The 17,258-nt window shown below is 57.3% G+C and overlaps 6 protein-coding genes across 6 annotated transcripts in view; 3 read left to right on the forward strand and 3 right to left on the reverse strand.

The window, feature by feature from the left end:
- VDAG_06858 (uncharacterized protein) overlaps positions 1-573 on the reverse strand; it is a gene marked incomplete at both ends in the record, with an annotated part of 1,216 nt that extends 643 nt beyond the window's left edge. The window contains one exon of the mRNA XM_009659562.1: positions 34-573. Within this exon, the coding sequence (XP_009657857.1) occupies positions 34-573 (540 nt within the window). The remainder of the gene's footprint in view (positions 1-33) is intronic.
- Positions 574-1,622: 1,049 nt separating this feature from the next.
- VDAG_06859 (virulence sensor protein bvgS) lies at positions 1,623-6,375 on the reverse strand (the record flags this gene model as incomplete). Its single annotated transcript, XM_009659563.1, has 5 exons — positions 1,623-1,718; positions 1,772-2,662; positions 2,747-3,715; positions 3,883-4,092; positions 4,156-6,375. 5 exons carry the CDS (start codon positions 6,373-6,375, stop codon positions 1,623-1,625), a joined length of 4,386 nt encoding a protein of 1,461 aa, XP_009657858.1.
- Positions 6,376-11,679: 5,304 nt separating this feature from the next.
- VDAG_06860 (uncharacterized protein) lies at positions 11,680-12,000 on the forward strand (the record flags this gene model as incomplete). The annotated part of the gene is made up of 1 exon (XM_009659564.1): positions 11,680-12,000. The coding sequence occupies one exon, from the start codon at positions 11,680-11,682 to the stop codon at positions 11,998-12,000; it is 321 nt and encodes a 106-aa protein (XP_009657859.1).
- A 288-nt stretch (positions 12,001-12,288) lies between these two features.
- VDAG_06861 (uncharacterized protein) lies at positions 12,289-13,199 on the forward strand (the record flags this gene model as incomplete). The annotated part of the gene is made up of 2 exons (XM_009659565.1): positions 12,289-12,536; positions 12,599-13,199. 2 exons carry the CDS (start codon positions 12,289-12,291, stop codon positions 13,197-13,199), a joined length of 849 nt encoding a protein of 282 aa, XP_009657860.1.
- A 462-nt stretch (positions 13,200-13,661) lies between these two features.
- Positions 13,662-15,487, reverse strand: VDAG_06862 (beta-glucuronidase; the record flags this gene model as incomplete). Its single annotated transcript, XM_009659566.1, has 3 exons — positions 13,662-14,204; positions 14,273-14,685; positions 14,737-15,487. The coding sequence occupies 3 exons, from the start codon at positions 15,485-15,487 to the stop codon at positions 13,662-13,664; spliced, it is 1,707 nt and encodes a 568-aa protein (XP_009657861.1).
- An 824-nt stretch (positions 15,488-16,311) lies between these two features.
- The window catches only part of VDAG_06863 (succinate-semialdehyde dehydrogenase), a gene marked incomplete at both ends in the record, with an annotated part of 1,725 nt that continues 778 nt past the window's right edge, over positions 16,312-17,258 (forward strand). Inside the window, 3 exons of the mRNA XM_009659567.1 lie at positions 16,312-16,437; positions 16,503-16,963; positions 17,019-17,205. Coding sequence (XP_009657862.1) covers positions 16,312-16,437; positions 16,503-16,963; positions 17,019-17,205 — 774 coding nt within the window. The remainder of the gene's footprint in view (positions 16,438-16,502; positions 16,964-17,018; positions 17,206-17,258) is intronic.

Consider the following 17,258-nt stretch of genomic DNA (forward strand, 5'->3'; position numbering starts at 1 on the left):
ATACTTGTGCGTTCGTTTCTGCTCGCGCTCTACATTACCAGATCTTGGGGTATCGCCATCCGCACCGGACCGATCTCCACCGCGGTCTATGAGACGACCGCCGTGTGTGCATCTCCGGCCCCGAACCCCCCCCGGCCCGCGGAACGACCTCCTGGCCGCACCGCCGCCACGACCTCCAAACCCAGCAGGCACCTGCACGATGCCCGCACCGCCCTCCCTCGGCACGCTCCGCAGCCCAATGACGTTGAGCGGCGTCTTGCGCTCGACGCCCCGTCCGCGGAAAGTCCGCGCGTCGTCGAGACCGCCGCGGCCGCCGCGGGCCCCCGACGACGCCGACGTGCCGCGAAGCAGGCTGCTGATCTCGCTCGCCGCAGCCCTCGACCGCGAGCGGCCGTCCACGGGCTTGTTGTTGTTGTTGTTCTGCTGCGGCTGTTTGCTGCTGCCACTGCTGCTGTTCTCCTCGGCGAAGAAGCCCGACGCGGAAAAGTGTCGAATGCAGCTCGCCACTGCGTCGCGTGTGCGCTGCGCCTCGAGGCGCGTGCGGCCCGTGGCGGATCGGAGAGTCGAGTGCATCGTGCCCTGTCCGTTCTCCTCGTTCGTCTGCGTCGTGTTCCGATTTGTCTCGTTTGTTTCTTTGTTTTCGGATCTGCTTCGTCCTCCGGCGTCCCGCTGCCCCCCTTGTTTTTCAGCAGGATCAATTGACAAGGCGGAATGGGGTCGGGCTGGACGGGGGTGGATTGTCGTGCGTGCCTCGTTGGCTGGATCAGGAGACAAGGAGGAAGAACGTGGAGGAGCTCAACGTTGTTGAGGTTCGAGCTGAGAGAGAGCGAGTGTGCAAATTGTTCCGATTAGTGGATTAGGTAAGCGAGTATCACGATATCGATCCTTATCGGCTTGGCCCAACATCAGAGATCATCCAATGCTCGGACGATGCAATGGACCAAGAATCAAGTCGACCTTGATCAAGTATAACTTAACCACAGGTTCTTGACTGAACAGGATGTGTTCATGGAACGTCCATCACGCAGCCGCAGTGCATAGCTCGAGGCCCTCATCTGGTTGCCCCTCACTGTAAGGTGGAAAGAGACGGGCGAACGCCATTCAAGTAGCACAACACCAGCCAGTAGTAGTAGCCAAGTGACTTCCATCATGATCGTCTGTATCGTGTTCTCTAGCGACCTAGGTATTATGCTCCCAAATATCCAAAACGCCGAGACCACATTGGTCCCCCCCGCCGCTCTGCCCAGTCACCCAGGCCTATGCTATCGCGAACCACGCAAACTAGAGGCCTTGCCACGGCCTAGTCTCCAACTGGTTTTGATCCCGATTCCTGAATTTCAAGTCCTCTCTGGGAACCCTCCCCATGAGACCCGTGTCCTGAACGACAAAAAAAAAGTCAAAGTGAACAACAAACACCCAAACGCCATCCTGAGCAGCCTGCCAGCCCCACACAAACTGAGAGCGAGCGAGAGGACAGATGCAGAGAGCAACCAGACCTCTAACGTCGCAAGAAAGTGCCAAACAATACCTCAGCCATCAACACCTCGCTTAGTTGCGCCAAATCTAGCACCCCGGCCGCAAATCTATCTTGTCGCCAGAGATAGAGGGACGAGAAAGTCCAATCAGTTGTTCACGATCAGCTTGCTGTACTTGGAAACAAGCTCGTTCATCTTGGCCGTCAGGTCTGGTATCCTGAACGGTTTCGATATCACATCATCCTAGTGCACTTGTTAGTACAATGTCAAGAGCAGGAAGATGGGTCAAAACGTACAATGCCCGCAGCCTTTGCATCCTCAATCTGCTCAGGCCGAGCGTATGCTGTGACTGCAATAATGGGGATGTGGTCGATGAGCACGCCTTCTCGCTCCAGCTCACGGATCCGCCTGGCACACGTCATGCCGTCCATGACGGGCATTTCGAGGTCCATCAGGATGACGCTCAGATGGTAGCCCTCGCTCTCCTTGCCTGTCCAGAAGCGACACTTTTTCAAGGCGTCCAGAGCTTCGCCGCCGTGGTTGGCCACATGCGTAACGTTGCCACAATTCTTCAGCTGCCGTTGCAAGACCTTCTGGTTGACAATGTTGTCTTCGACGATGAGCACATCATGGCCCGTCTTGGAGGGTGTTGGGCCGGACGCGGGCACGGGGCCCGGCGATTGTGAAGCGTCCGCTGCCGGACGGTGAGACGGACGGCGGATCATTCTTGTCGGCGGTGGGGGTGTCGTGGGCGTCGAGACCCTGCCTGGCCGGGCTGCGCGGTTCGCCGCCACGTTCGACTCCTCCGCGGGCATGGCTGTTTTGCGACACTTGATGAAGAATGAAAAGGTGCTACCGAGACCCTCTTTTGAAACCACACCAATTTGGCCGCCTTGCAGCTCGGTAAGCATGCGAGAAATAAAGAGCCCGAGCCCGGAGCCGCCATACTGCACGTGTGTGCGTGGTGACGCTTGGGAGAACCTTTGGAACAGAATCTTCTTCTCCTCTTCCCGCAACCCGGGGCCTGTATCTTGGACAGAGAAGTGCAGGTTCATCTCGTCGCCATCGCCCCAGTCCTTGTCGCTAGTCAGGTTGCGAAGATCGCTCCTGCGGCTGGGGAAGTACAGCGAGGTTTCCTTAACCTCGGAAAGGTCTCGAGACGCCGTCAAGGTTATGGAAATGCGGCGCTCTTGACGGTTTTGTGTGAATTTTATAGCATTAGTCATTAAGTTGATCAGCACTTGCCGTAGTCGTGAAGGGTCAAGCCTGACCCAATCAATGCCGTAGTCGGTGTAAGCGGACAGCGTACTGAACTGGAGCTCAATGTCGTGCGCCTGAACCTCGGCCTCAAACATTTTGAGGACGTTCTCGACAATGTTGACAGGGTGCGCGTCGACCGGCGTAACGAGAAGAAGCTGCGAATCTAGTTTGGAAAGTGTCAGGATGTCATCGACGATGCGGTGCTGGTGACTGGCGCAGAGATTGATCGTGTTCGCCGCTTCCGTGCAGACATCCAGGAGCGTCTGGACGGGTTGAGCGTCTGGACGCTCCCGGTAGCGGGCCGTCGTGTTGGCAATCTCATCAGCACATTGCAAGATGGCACTCAGAGGGTTGCGCATCTCGTGGCTCGTGATATCAATAAAGTTCTCCTGTTGGCGCTTGAGCTCGACGGCTTCTTCTCTGCGTTGCATCTGGAAGGCCTCGGCCCACTTCTGCGACGAGATGTCTGTGATGCAGCCGAAAATACTCTTGAGGTTGCCTTCTTCGTCTCGTTCGGGGAAGGCACTCATCAACACCCACGTGTCGATGGTGTTGTCGCCGTTCTGGCGGCTACACTTGAATCTGAATTCATGCGTAATGGCTACCTTGTCTGTGAGAAGCGCCTGCCACACCATTTCTACGCCGGCCCGGTCCTCATCTCGAATGCTCTGCATCCAGGTGTCTGTACTGTCCTCTCCACGGGGGTGTCGTGAAATCTGCCACCACGTGTCGTTGGCGAAATTGAACTGGCCCGCGCCGTTGGCGATGAACATGCCGACAGGGGCAAACTCAGCCATCCGCGTAAATTTGTACTCGCTCTCGACAGCTTCTTGCGTTCGCAGAATGAGCTCAGTGCGTAGCTCCTCGCGGTCAAGCGCGGCAAGTCTGGCAGCGCGCTGCCCTCGCTTAATCTCTTCTTCGAAAAGGACAACAGAGGCCAGCGAGGTTGCAAGCTGTCGGGAGAGCAGGTGGATGAAGAGCTGGTAGTCGTCGTCGTAAGGACGGCGCGGGTTGGTGCCCATCACAATGAAGCCCACCACCGAGTCACCTGCCGTTGTTGGGTGTACAGGCAGTACGACTACCGTCCTCGAGGCGTCCCCGAATCCTCGCCACGAGATACCGTCAATGAGATCAAGCGGCAGCGTACCTGCCTCCGCTGAGAGAACGACGGGCGTGCCGTGCATCGACATCGATTGTCGCATATAGGGGGCGAAGCCTCGTCCGAGGCTCTCAGGTTGAGATCGGGAAGGGGGGGAGGATGGTCCTCGTTGATGCCAATGGCACCCTCCAATTGAAGTAGCGGGGGATGCGCGACGCTGCCAGAATGCATCGAAGACATTTCGCTTTCGCTGTCGTCCTTGACTGAGTAAATCAAGGCAAACGGAATATCAATATCATTGTATTCGAGGCCTTCACGTACGCGTGGCCAGAAGCTTCGAACGTCACGGGCTGCTGCCGTCTTCTCGCCTACCTCGCGCAGCGTGAGCATGCGGCGTTCATTTACCTTGCGCCTGGTGTTCTCAAAGGCCGGGTTATAGATTCCGACGACCTCACCATCGCTGCCGACAAGGGGCACGAGCGACCATGAAAAGAAGGCCTCTTCGGTGAAGCCGTGACGATCGATGAAGAGCTGATTGTCATTCTTGAGAGTAGACTGGCCGGAATCCCACGCGCTCTGCATGATAGGTTGCAAGTCATCCCAAATTTCGCTCCACGCATCGGCGTAGCGCATGCCCATAAGAGAGGGGTGCTTCTGGCCGGCGAGCTCAATGTAGGCCTCGTTGTAAATAGTGACAAATTCAGGACCCCAGTACAAGGCCGCTGGATGCGGGCTACCCATGACCATGTTGGCCATGGCCCTGAGATCAGCGCTCCAATACTCTAGCGGACCGAGCGACGTGGCGCCCCAGTCGGTATTGCGGGCAAAGAGAATATGTTCACTGAGTTCGGGTGTTATAGTGATCCGCGTCCAGTCAAACGATGGTCGCAGGAGACCTGCTTTGAAAACGTGCTGCGTAAATTCGTCGCTGTGGTGCCTCTCCTCGAGGCACTCGTCGACACCGTTTTGCATGGCGCTATCGCCGGTCGGAACCAAATCCATGGATATCTCTGGTTGCAGCTCGACACCGAAATAGTCGGGTTCGTTGGCTAGCGGTGTGTTGGAGGCGTTCGAGGTGGGCGTCGGGCCTCTGGTGCGCTCTTCGAGCACTTGCGCCTCCTTGGCCGTGCCAGGCGAAGAGGGCATCAATGACACGGCACTAGTGTTGCCACTGACGAAGCGAAACCTCTTGCGCAATGTCGAACATGTCCAGTTTATGTTACCATATAGATGTGAGGAAAGGCAGACATCCATGCCTTCGTTGTTTTTCGTGTGGCTCATCACCCATGCCTTGAAATTGGTGTAGTTTGGATCCTGTTCAGCCTTCTCGCCGTCGAGAGAGAGAAGTTCAAGGACGCCGCTGGAGGCTCGGAGAGAGGCATTGGCGTAGATTAGGTGCAGCGAGAGATTGTTGCCATTGACGGGGTTGGCGAGGTCGATGATAAAAGTCGGCCGCTCGTCTTGTTCGAGCAGCTCTATGACGCCACAGCCGTTGAGCAGCTGCAGGCCAGGGGGTAGATACTGGCTGCTGGGGCTTCTCGAAGAACTGCCTCCGGGCTCGATGGAGGACCAGCTGCCGCTTCCAGATGTACTGCCGGAGCGGGCCGGGCTCGCGGAGCTGACATGGCCACGGGGCAGCCTGACGGTGCGGACATCATTCTCCTCGCGGAGGCGAGCCAGGAGCGCCGCGGCCGCATCTGTGGGCGGAAGAAACGGGGCACGGCTCGACATGGGATTGGGCGAGTTTGAGAAGAACAGGGGTGAAGTGACGCCCTCGCTCTTCAGCAGTGCAAGAGCTGCGGCTGCTGTCGGTGTCCTGGGGACTCCGGAGAGATCGATGGCACGCGGCGGCAGCAGACGAGTGCGGGGTTTCTTCAGTGGTGGCGACTTGGCGCCAGACCGTGCTGTATCCTCCTCGGACGGCCGCTTTGCTGGGAGCGGGTTGGGTCGTCGGGAGGGTTGCTGAGGCTTCGTATACGTCGACCGGGCGGTTGTCGGCGGCCACGTCGTGGAGGCGTGGGGGAAGGTGGAGAAAAGAGTGTCGCGAGGTGTCGGCGTTGTGGTCAAACCATACCGACTGACTGCAGAAGACCAGTCGTCTCCGGCCAGGTGGTGAGGGCGTCTTTTCTGCCTCTCGCTGCTGATGTCGTCGTCGCGAACGTGGGTGTTTACAGCAAAATCGGATCGGCAAACGTTATCGTGTGGGCGATCGAGGGCGAAAGAGTGGATGCGGACGTCGGTGCGAGGCGAGGAAGCAGGCGGGCCAGAGGATGGTGGTAAGGAGGTGGAGAGGTGGTGCTTGCCTGGCAGGGGAGATGTTGGCCAAGCGGACGAGTGCGCCGTAATTGGTGAAGAGGGAAACCCAGGAGCGCCAGGGCCTGTGGCAAAGGTGGCAGAAAGAGGCGACAACAACGACGACGACGATGCAGGCTCGACAGAAGAGAAGAAGGGGCGGCGAGTGCCACCGCAGAGGGAAGTGGGAGAGGCTGTAGGCGAGATCGGTCGGGTTGTGTCGTGGTGATGGTCGTTGGCCAACGGCATGAATGCGCCGCTTGGATGGTGGTGGTCGAGCTGGCTGGGCGAGGACGTACGTTGTAAGAGGCGGCCAGAACAGCAAGAAGCGGCTACCTAGAGGTACGGGCGGGGCGTGGGGAGGGGGCCGGCCGAAGACCGAAGGGCCTGGACGTGTGACAGGACAGGCGGCTGTGCCAGTCTCGATGGCGATGGAGGCGATGGCGACAGGGGAATCGAAAGAGGGGAACGGAGAGAAAAAATCAGACGGCCAAGGATCCAATCCAGTGCTCTCACGGGCTCTTTCCCGAATAATCGAAGCAAAGAGAAAGGAAGGAGGAGCTTGCTGTTGTTGCCTCCACTCTCTGCCCTTGTCGGGGATGGTGCGGTGATGACTTCCCGCGAGTGGTTCGTAGTAGGATCTTTCGGGGCAGGCAGGTCTCTAATGTCCGCGTGGGAATTGGGGTAAGACCCAGGAGCACAGCACTTCACTTCACTTCAGGGGGAAGGTGCGGGGGAGGTGCCCACTGGACGATGAGGTCGAAGTCCTGTCGGTCGCTGTGGGAGGAACCCTGGGGGGCCTGGTCAGCGCGGGCACAGGCGAGAAAAGCGACAACGGGGGCGGTGGTGGTGGCGGCAACTGGACGCACGAGGCAGCGCTGGCCATTGACGAGGGGGAACCCTGGGTGAGCCCGAGTCGTGGAGGTGATGGGACGGACAGGAGGCGAGGTAGGAACGGCGGGCGGCGGTACTGGCACGGCTCGTTCAGGACAATGCCACATGCACTGGGGCACGGGTGAAAAGCGCAGTGCTGGTGGTACTACTGGCGGCCGAGTGTTGTTGGGGTTCTGGATGGAAAGTAATAGGCTCGATTGTCCCCGGGGCCAGGGGGTGGGTCAAGTGCTCATCGAGAGAACGTATGAGCAATCGAGATTCCAGTGGGCGGGCGATGCAAGGTCTCAATCGGGCGGGCAGACAGGAGAGACAGAAGATCGATGGTAGAAGGCCTGTCACTCATAAAAGGATGGGTCGTTCAGGTGGTCGATGGTCGATGGTCGATGGTAGGTAAGCTCATTGGCTGTCGGCTCGGAGAGTGATTAAAAGAAGCAATTCGAAATGAGGAGAGATGGAGGGTAGGAAAGGAGAAAGGAAACTATCAGCGCAGCCCAAAGTGGGCATGAAAGCTCAGAGGGAAGGCCCAGAATGGAAAGGAGAAATGTGCCTTGTCTCTTCTTGCTTTCTGCGGTTGCCAGCACGTCTTTCCTTCATCAGTCAGGGCGAGCTCCTTTCTCAGCCAGCACGCGCAGCGAAGACGGGATGCGGGATGGAGCATGGAGCATGGAGCCCAAGCCAACCCAGAGACGGTACAGATCAGCAGCCGCGGCGTGCGGTCAGCGCCAGCCCCTCGGCCGCCTAATGACCCCCCCCCCTCCTACAGGCCTGACAGTTCCAATAGAGCCTGCCGGATAAGAGGGCCAAGAGGGCCCTTTGAGCGTCCCTGAGACGTGCCGTGGGGAATTTGGCGGTTCCAAACGCGGTCCAGACCTGTCTGTATGTGATACTCCCAAGGGATACCTCGCCTTGGTCTACATGCGGTGGTCCCTCGGTAGCGGGCCATCCGCCGATGAACCCCATTCGATATCCCAGCTGGATACCATCTCAATACTGCACTTGTAATTGAATCGCATACCTGGAGGCACCTCTCACTCAGATACTTGGGCTATCCTTCGTCTATGGCCAGACAATGGCAGATGCTTGGGAGGCTGGCTGATGTTCACCGCAGTCAAGACGGTCAATGTACCTAATGTAGGTACTCAGATAAATATCGCCAGCACCGCCACCGTCACCGTCACTGTCACTGTCTGCTCCATCCGCCTCGTTGGTTGCGCCCACCCACCAGCCCACACGCCATCATGTCTTGGCGTCCTGCTTGGGCCCCAGAAGCAGGTGCCATGCTACGGGCCTCATTTCTGGACGCTGAGGAGCTTGGAAAGGTGCAGCAGCGACTGTGCTAGTCGTTCCACGTTGACCTTGCATCGGGATTCTGGCAGGCAGATGTTCTGGCAGGCAGTCACGACGACGATGCTCGTCTGCTCCACAGCGCGGCGAGCCAATTTACCTTAATCTGATGTGAACCGACCCTCGGAAGGATGCTCGTCAAGAATGTAAGAGATCGAGAGACGACCAGAACAGGTCCAATCGATCTGTCACGGATGCTATGCCTGGGCCACCCCTCATCCAACCAGCGACCAGGCCAAGAGCAATGGCCCCAACGGCGCCAGCAGAAAAAGCATTTCCCATCGTCCCATGCCCTATTCTGAATCCCTTTTTGCCCTTCTCGGCACTTCAGCCAGGGTCATCCCCGCCATCTACGGTCCAGACCGCAATCTGCCCCACTTGTCATCGCCGATCGTTTTTTTCCTGGCTGAGGCCACTCATCCACACACATACACACACACACACACACACACACACACACACATCATGCCTCACATTGCCTAGTGGGCCGCTCGCCTTACCGTTTGGTGGCAGACCGGTCAAAGAACCCTTCTTGCCCTTCAACCTCGAGCAAGCCCATCGGATCCGCATCGCGTAGTGCCAACCTCGGGGAGAAAAAAAAAAAAAAAGCAATACGCTGTGGTCAACAGACGTTCGGGTCCTTGAAACACACTGGCCCCAAGCAAACGCCTTGTCTCGCCTCGATTGGTCCCGCCAAAGACATCCAACCTTTTGGCACCGAAACACGGGAAACGACAAAGTCGTTGAAATTCGTTCGTTCTTGAGACAGAGAACTGAGGATTCTATGGTCTGAATGTGAAAGCCGAAGCAATGACACTATGCCCCTATGTGCCCCTAGCCCCCTACGATGACGGTTCGTCTCTTGTCAGTCGCAGTAGCGCAAAAGCTGTCAAGGTGCACCCGCTTTTGCCGAGACGCCCACAACACAACCCCCCCTCTCTGCCCGTTCGCGGTCGTGTTCGTCCCAAACAGAGTTTACGCTTCGTCGCCAGGCCAGTCCGGTGAAGCATGCTCTCCTGAAGCGCTACGCAGGGCGGGACTGGGAAGGCGCCGACAGGAGAAAGGATCGCGGAATCGACGGCAGGCAATAGGCATTACTAGACACACGGAGTATTTTCCGCGCCCCGAAGATCTTCGCACGTGGAATGTGCGCACGATGGCAGGCGCCCCGCCAGTCTGGGAGCGTAGAAGCCCATTGCTGCGTCGATCACGAATCTTCTACGCAGGCTCACTAGCTTCGGCCGCACGTGCGTCAGATGCTATCAAGGTGCCGTCCAGGTTGTTCGGGGACAGACTGCCTGATAACTGAGGGCTGCTTGTTAGATTGGAAGAGCAGCAGGCCGAGTGGCTTTATTCTCAGTTGGAGGATCGTGATGAACGCCAGCGATGAAAGAGTGTGAGGTTCGTATTTGGAGTCAGTGGCAAGAATGATGAGATGGAAGCAGTTCTTGTGTGGGTCAAATCAGCAGACCAGCGTTGTTATCGTTGTTGAGGGTAGATGTCTGCCTTCGTTGACAGCAATCTGCCTCGCCATCTGATTCTCTACGGTCCGGCGTGTATCTCTCTCTTTCTCTGTAGGATGCAGCGAATTTTGAGGTCTGCCAATGCATCATGCTCACTCGAATTCAATAAACAAACATTCTTTTTCCCCCCCTCAAATAACACATGCTCCGACTAAAATCAGCAATAGCTTCCATGTATCAATGTCATCCACTATACACCACATGTTCAGATAAGTGAGCTTCAGCGTTCAGCCAACAATATCCAACATCCCGTCCCTTTCTCCTTATCCAAGAGCATTTGTTCGTCGTGGTAGTGGCATCTTCCTGTGAGAACGATGCATGGCCTACCATCACATTTTGTTTGGATGATATTCCTTGGCCTTTGAAGCTTGGGACTTGCTATGGTTCGTGATCCTGATCTGTGGAAGTAAGTTAGAACGGGACTTCGAGCTTGCCGAATGGCTGGGAATACGAGCTGGTAACGACCTCGTAGCGTCTGGCGTGAGCCATCACAGGGGAGGCAGTTAAGCTGGTTGGATGCATTCCTGCTAGGTCAGTTACGCTACAGGATGGAAGGGTAGCTCAAATATACAATCCAGCAATATGGTTTCCATTTTCCTGTCCTCAAGGCATACTTCGGCGACCGCAGCTTGCTGGGTCGGCAGGCAGGACTTCCAATATTCTCCGTATATAGAGCTTTTTGTGATGCGCCACGTCATCCTCGTCGAGGCACAACATGCACTAGTGAGACTAAGCCTCATTCTTCTCGCGGTGGCCACAAGAGACAGGGACATCAAGATGAAATCGTCTCAAGGTGCTCGTGGGATCCTTAAATGTACCGTGATCCGGGGTTGAAGCTCGAAGGGGAGCTCATGATATGAACCGCGATGCTTGCTGGTTCACGTGTACATTTGTATAAGCTAACAAGATTTTCCTCTCCTGAAATTTCCTTGGAGGTGCTGTCAAATTTCTCAGCAAAGCGAGTGGACACCCTAGAGTTTGCCAATTAGCAGAGTGCCGGGGAAATCGAAGGTCGAGAGGTCAACTGTGTAGAACTAGGGAAATTGTCACAGAGACGATGGCATGCCGATACTTCTGAGGAGGTCGTACCATCTCACCAGGACCTCCCCGGCTGTCCTGTGAGACGGGTATTCAGGTTTCCTTGCTGGTAGCGACCAGGGTTACGGAGTCCGCGGGATAATCGAGCCTGGAAGGGCCGGCCGGGAGCGCTGTCTGTATCTATAGTGACCAGATCTTGTCCCGTCATCATCTATCGGTTATTTTCGAGGATAGGATTTCTTCGAGTGTGAAAGGAGGCTCCCTGGGGTACCACCAATATCCTCAATCAACGGGCAGATGTTGTTCCCAAGGGTATCGACCAAGATGCGCAGGGTCGAGCTAGGAGCCACCTCCCGCAACCGGGTCGAGTCTCGGATATCAGAAGATAGTTGAATATGGTGTAGGACTACTGCGTATTAATACAGGGCCGGGTCGAGCCTCGCTCCCGTGATGGGGAAAGAGTCGACAGGCGATGCGATACCTCTCTCATCTACCCCACATTCAGAGGTGCCCTGTATTAGGCATACCGTAAGCAGTCGACAATGTGATTGAATTGAAGACAAGAGTCTACTCGAGTGATGCAAGTGCAAGTCATGGCCGTAGCGATCTATGGTCAACGGTTTGTCCGCAACGTCGACATGTCGTTGTGAAGTGAGGGTGGAGCTCCGGCGAGCTCTCACGAAGCTTGGGCTACCCCCCGAAGCCCCCACCGGGCTAGCGGGCAGTGGGCGGCAACGGAAGGGGCCACGGACCCATGATCTGCAGGTGCACCCTGAGTGCCTACTCGCGGGCGCTCATTGGCCAGGCCCCAGCCCCCAACCGCCAAATCACGACCCTCGCCCCTCATCACGGCGCTTACATCTCACCCCCTCCCGGTGACAACCTGCCCCCATTGGCCATGGTCGCTGTGATTGCTCTCGCATGCCCGGCAAGACTGGCAGCCATCCCAGTACGACCACCCCAAATGCTGCAGAGACCAACGAACGGCGGGCGGCATGCCGTGAGGCCCATGGCCCTTAAACCTGCCACCGCCCATGGGGACCAGCGCGGCTCTTCTCTTTCTCCCCCTCCTTGAGAAGACGACGACGACGACGACGAAGACGACGAACATACAACTTGCAGCGATCCATCGGTGGCACGACACGGTCCGTGAAGCTGGCATCTGGACCAATGTGAAAGACGACCTTTCTGGCGACGATTGCGCCTTGAGCGGTACAAAGAACTCCGCCACCCGACGTGAACATAGACAAAGCGGGGGAAAGACGACGACAACCCCTCGACTGAGCTCAACCTCGAAGACTGACATTCCATTCTCTTTCACAACATACCACCTCAAAATCCGAAACCCTCACATACGCCGAAGATGAACTACCGCATCTTCCACCGCAAGTGGCCCTCGGCCAAGCGCTACATGTGGTTCAACATGCTCGCTGAGCTCCTCTGCATGGTCCCCCTCCTCGTCCTCTTCGGCATCGCCCAGCCCAACACCTGGCGCACCAAGATGTGGCAGATTGGCTACGAGAACGGCTGGAACTCGGATCCTCGCATGATTCTCTACGCCCACGCAAACTACCGCCCTCTGCCCAAGATCCCCTTTGTCTGGTCACAATCGTGCGTGCTCCTCCTAATCTCTGGCTCACATCGAGGTGCTCCATACTGACCAACACCAACAGCCTGACCGACTTCAACGTCGCCCTGACACTCGTGTCCCTCTTCAGCCTCATAGTCCGCATGGTGCTCTTCATCATGAAGGTCTACTACCCCCTCATTGCGCTCATCTTCAACATTATCCTCACGGCCCTCTGGACAACCTCCATGTACGGCCAGATGGGCCCCGACCACGCCGACCCCGAGCGCCCCTCCAACATTGCCTGGTACATCACCCGCTCCTGCGCCCCCGCCGGCGGCCGCCACAATGCCGAAAAGTCCTGCCGCCTCGCCAAGGCTTCCTTCGCCGTCACCGTCCTCATGCTCGCCGTGGTCCTCGTCAACCTCGGCATGGCCGTCTGGGGCATGTGGCCCACCGAGGACGACAAGCATCCGCACCGCAAGAACTCGCGCTGGGACGACGACAGCGACGACGACGACGACGACGACAATGTCGAGTCGGACAGGAGCAGCCCCGTCAAGACGGGCGGCCAGTGGGAGATGGCCAGCATGGCCGGCGGCAAGGGACCCGCCAGCCCGAGGGTCATGGTCCAGCCGTACACGCCCAGGACCATGGCCTTCCAGACGCTGGATCGCAAGCTGCCGCTGAGGCAGCAGTACGGTTGAGTTGGGCGGGAGCCCATGCCGAGAGTGATGCCTTTTTTTTCGTTTTGTTTCCTATCGTTAGAAGAAATGGTCGTGACGGGCAGGTGTGAAGCAATCTGTCTCTTCTGCTTGGAGTTTAGGACGTCGGAATTCTTGTGCTACAAGACTACTACTCACTACTGTCTGTGGGGCATGGAAATGAAACCATCCATGGCCAGTGTATAGGCCGGCCGCCCACGAGACGGGACAGTTTCTCTCATGTACACTACGTAGCCTGCACTATCTGAGCTGCAACACAAACATGACATTGTCAGACAGGGTTCGAACTCAGCCTTTCTTTCGTGATATGCAAACTGCCGATATGCCCGTGTTACAAACCGTGTCGTCGTAGTAGTCAAGTTTCCCGGGAGCAACGTGCCTTCATTGCATGGCGTTGCCCCTTTGTGACAAAATTCATACATCATCGAAACACTAGCCCCTCCCTCATTCTTCCCCGGCCTCTCCGAAACTCACGAGCACAGCCTGACTTGCTGGCACCTCCACCTCCACCACACCCTCCCGTACCTCGACCCTCTCTCCGACCGTGACATTGCGCAGCCTCACGGGCCTCCCATCTGCCAGCTCCTGGTTATAGCTCCAGCCGTCCCACGTAATCCCGGAGATGGCGTCACTGCCGTTTGCGAAAAGTCTCTGCACCCGTGCCGACCCGTGCAGCCCCGGCACGGCAAATGCATAGCGGAACAACGGGCGGGCTGGGGCCGTGGGGTCGGGAATCCCGCCGGTGCCGTTGACGGTTGAGTTGTGAGCCTCTAGGTTGAGGACGAGAAGGCGGGCTAGTGTTGAGTTGTGGTACGCGGCATAGGCGGCGGCGCGTGGGGTGGGAAGCGAGATATGGGCGACGGAGATGCGGGGTGGCGGCACAGCGCGACCGGGAGAGAGCATGGCGGCCACGGCAACGTTGCCGTAGTAGGGGGGTTTGGTGCCGGCTACTGTCGTGGATGTGGTGATGGGCTGCCAGCTGCCGTACTACCAAGGCGTTAGTACAGAGCTGAGGTAATGAGGGGCAGAGAGAACGACTCATTTGCAAAACTTACCCGGTAGTCGGTGCCCATGTGCATGTGCACACGTTTGATGCCGACAGAGGCCGCGTATAGGTTGAAATCGATGCCCCAGAGGGCTGCTCCGAAAGAGTTGGACAGGCCCGGTTTGCCCTGGTGATAGAGGGAGTTGTGCTCGCCTAGAATATGAGGCGGGACGTCATCGTGGTGGGCCGTCAAGTCGCGATATGTCCTCACATGGGCATCGACGGACTGCGTTGTCTTATGATGGTTCATCAACGTGTCTTGGAGGGTGACCCCGGGACTTTCGGCTCCACTGATGTAGTTGTGCGTCGAGAAGAGCTTGACGTTACCGTCGCGATTGAGACCCTCGGACCACTGTTCACCAGCCTGGAGAGGGTTGTAGACACCGCCATTTGATGGGGCGACGTAGCCATATAGATCACCCTCTAGCATGTCAGGACATGACTTCTCCAGAGCGCCCCGGATATCTCTGGTACCGTTCAACCACTCCTTGACGTATTCTTCGGCGTTCCAGGTCAAAGGCCGCACTGGACCCTGAGCAGAGATGGAGAAAAGATCAGGCTCATTGCCGTACTCCCACATGTCAAGGTTGGCTTTGCCAATGGCCTTGCAGGCTAGAGGCACGGTAGCCAGCAATGCAGCACGGCCTTCAGGTTTGATTCCGCCGATGCCGAGATTGAAGCCATGCGTGAACTTGGTGTTGTTGAACGTGCTATAGGACTCGAAGAAAGATGGGCCAATATCAATGGTCGTGGGGTAATCCTTCGACCTCTTCAGGTCATAGGTGCCGTTGACGGCATAAGGGAGAGACTCATCGTACAAGGCATAGTCTTGCGTGTTGCCGCCAACGCGAACATAGGGTCGTACGCCCTGGAGCTGGCCTAGGTTTTCAAGCAGATTATCGGAGAACCGATTGGGGTGAGATTTGTTACCAGCGAAGTCGGGCCAGAAGACAAACTCGATGGAAAAGCTCATAAAGGCATCGAAAATGGGGCTCGTACTCTCGACCCCTGGCACGACATGAACGCCATCAGCCGGAGAGGTAAGGGAGGCTGCAACGAGGAGCAATGAGTACAGCATGTCGACAGAGGCTCGCAACTGCGTAAACTGTCTCAAAATGACACCGGCTCGTGAATGAAGCCACGGTGCCAGTGCGGTAACAGCGTCGCGGGCTCTCTCGGCCACAACAGCGAGAGGGTCCAAAACGTCATGTTGGTATGGGGCCATTACGTTGGTGCCGCGAGTTCTTTGGACATGGCACTTGGCCTAAGTGCCCCCTGGCGAGTTTTCAATGGCAGGTGATCCTGTGGAGGATGACAGTTGCGTTTCGCGGGCAAGATGGCCCAGGTCGTCGGGGGATGCCGCTTGAAACTTCAAATTGATGATGGAGGAAGGAGAGAGGTTCACGCTCAGAGGTACGGGGTGACATCTTTCATTGAGGCTGCATCAGGGCAAGAGGTCTTGCCCGCTTCTTGGCATTGCTTATGCGATGAGAGTTAGATGAAGACTCTGCCTCCTTGTACCTTATAAAGGTAGGTACGTAGGTCGGTCGGTCCTCCTCTTGTTGAGCCAGATGGGACACGGCAGTCGGCGCAACCAACGAATGGCATGGTCATAGCTCCTACCTACTCCTCCTCCGCTCCTACTTAGCAGCAATCATGACGGCCTTGAGCCCCACTTCCCCCATCACACCTGCCTGTAACTCTGTGACCAAAGCCGGGTGGGCGCTGGTACCTGGTAGCCCCTCCCCTCGTTGTCCCGGCCCGGTGCTCGACGCCGAATGAACGTCATAACGTGATCAGCGAGACTGGCTTCATTCCGAGCAATTGAACACCTTCATCTTCAACCTACCCCTTTGCAGGTCTTGATTGCACGCCTGAACCACCTGGACCATCTGAACCAGTGATCGAGGCCAACAACAACCCGTCTATTCCACAGTTCCTGCAAGCCCACCCGCCCACCAATGCGGCCTTGAGGTCCTCCTCCATCACCCTAATTAAGCCCTGTGTCTGCACCCCGGCCTTCGCGTTGCCGTGCCTCGGCTCACCATCATGCTCAGTATCCTGCCGCGCCCCGGCAACCCTCAGAGGCTATTAAAGCTCTCATCTCAGGTCACAGCTAGGAGGCCAGTTCGAAACTCTTTCGTCCCCTTTACTCTTCGAGCCGCTTCCACCATGGTCCCCAAGGCATGTCCTTCCCCCAAACTCCAGCCGCCGGGGCCTTGCTAACACTGAAACCTCAGCTCAAAGACCCTTCTCTCCTCAAGCAGGATGTGTGCTACGTCAACGGCCAATGGGTCAAGGCCAAGTCTGGCAAGACGTTCGAGGTCCACGATCCCGCCACCGGCAAGCTCATCGGTACCTGTCCCGAGTTTGACGGCGCCGATACTGAAAAGGCGATTGCCGCTGCCGCCGAGGCGTTCAAGGACTTCCGTCACAAGACGGGCCGCGAGCGCTCTAAGCTGCTTCGCAAGTGGTACGATCTCATGATGCAAAACGCCGAAGATTTGACCACCCTCATCACCTGGGAGAACGGTAAGCCCCTGGCCGATGCCAAAGGAGAGGTCACCTACGCCGCCAACTTCTTCGAGTGGTTCAGCGAGGAAGCCCCGCGCATTTACGGCAACACCATCCCTTCATCTGTACCCGGCAACAGGGTCTGGACCATCAAGGAGCCCGCTGGTGTCTGTGGCTTGATCACCCCGTGAGTTGGCCGTCAGTCCCGAACCCCGCTGATGTCGCCTGCTAAACATTGCCAGTTGGAACTTCCCTGCCGCCATGGTTACTCGCAAAATCGGCCCTGCCCTGGCCACAGGCTGTACTGTGGTAGCCAAGGCGCCCGCTGAGACGCCCTTCACCTCTCTCGCCCTCGCCGAGCTTGCCCATCGTGCTGGCATACCTGCGGGCGTCGTCAACGTCGTGACCTCTCATCAGAACACTCCCGAGGTTGGTGAAACTCTGACCAGCTCCCCAACCATTCGAAAGGTTTCCTTCACTGG

Source organism: Verticillium dahliae, genomic scaffold (assembly GCF_000150675.1).
Source record: "Verticillium dahliae VdLs.17 supercont1.14 genomic scaffold, whole genome shotgun sequence".
In the NCBI taxonomy this organism is placed as follows: Eukaryota; Fungi; Ascomycota; class Sordariomycetes; order Glomerellales; family Plectosphaerellaceae; genus Verticillium; species Verticillium dahliae.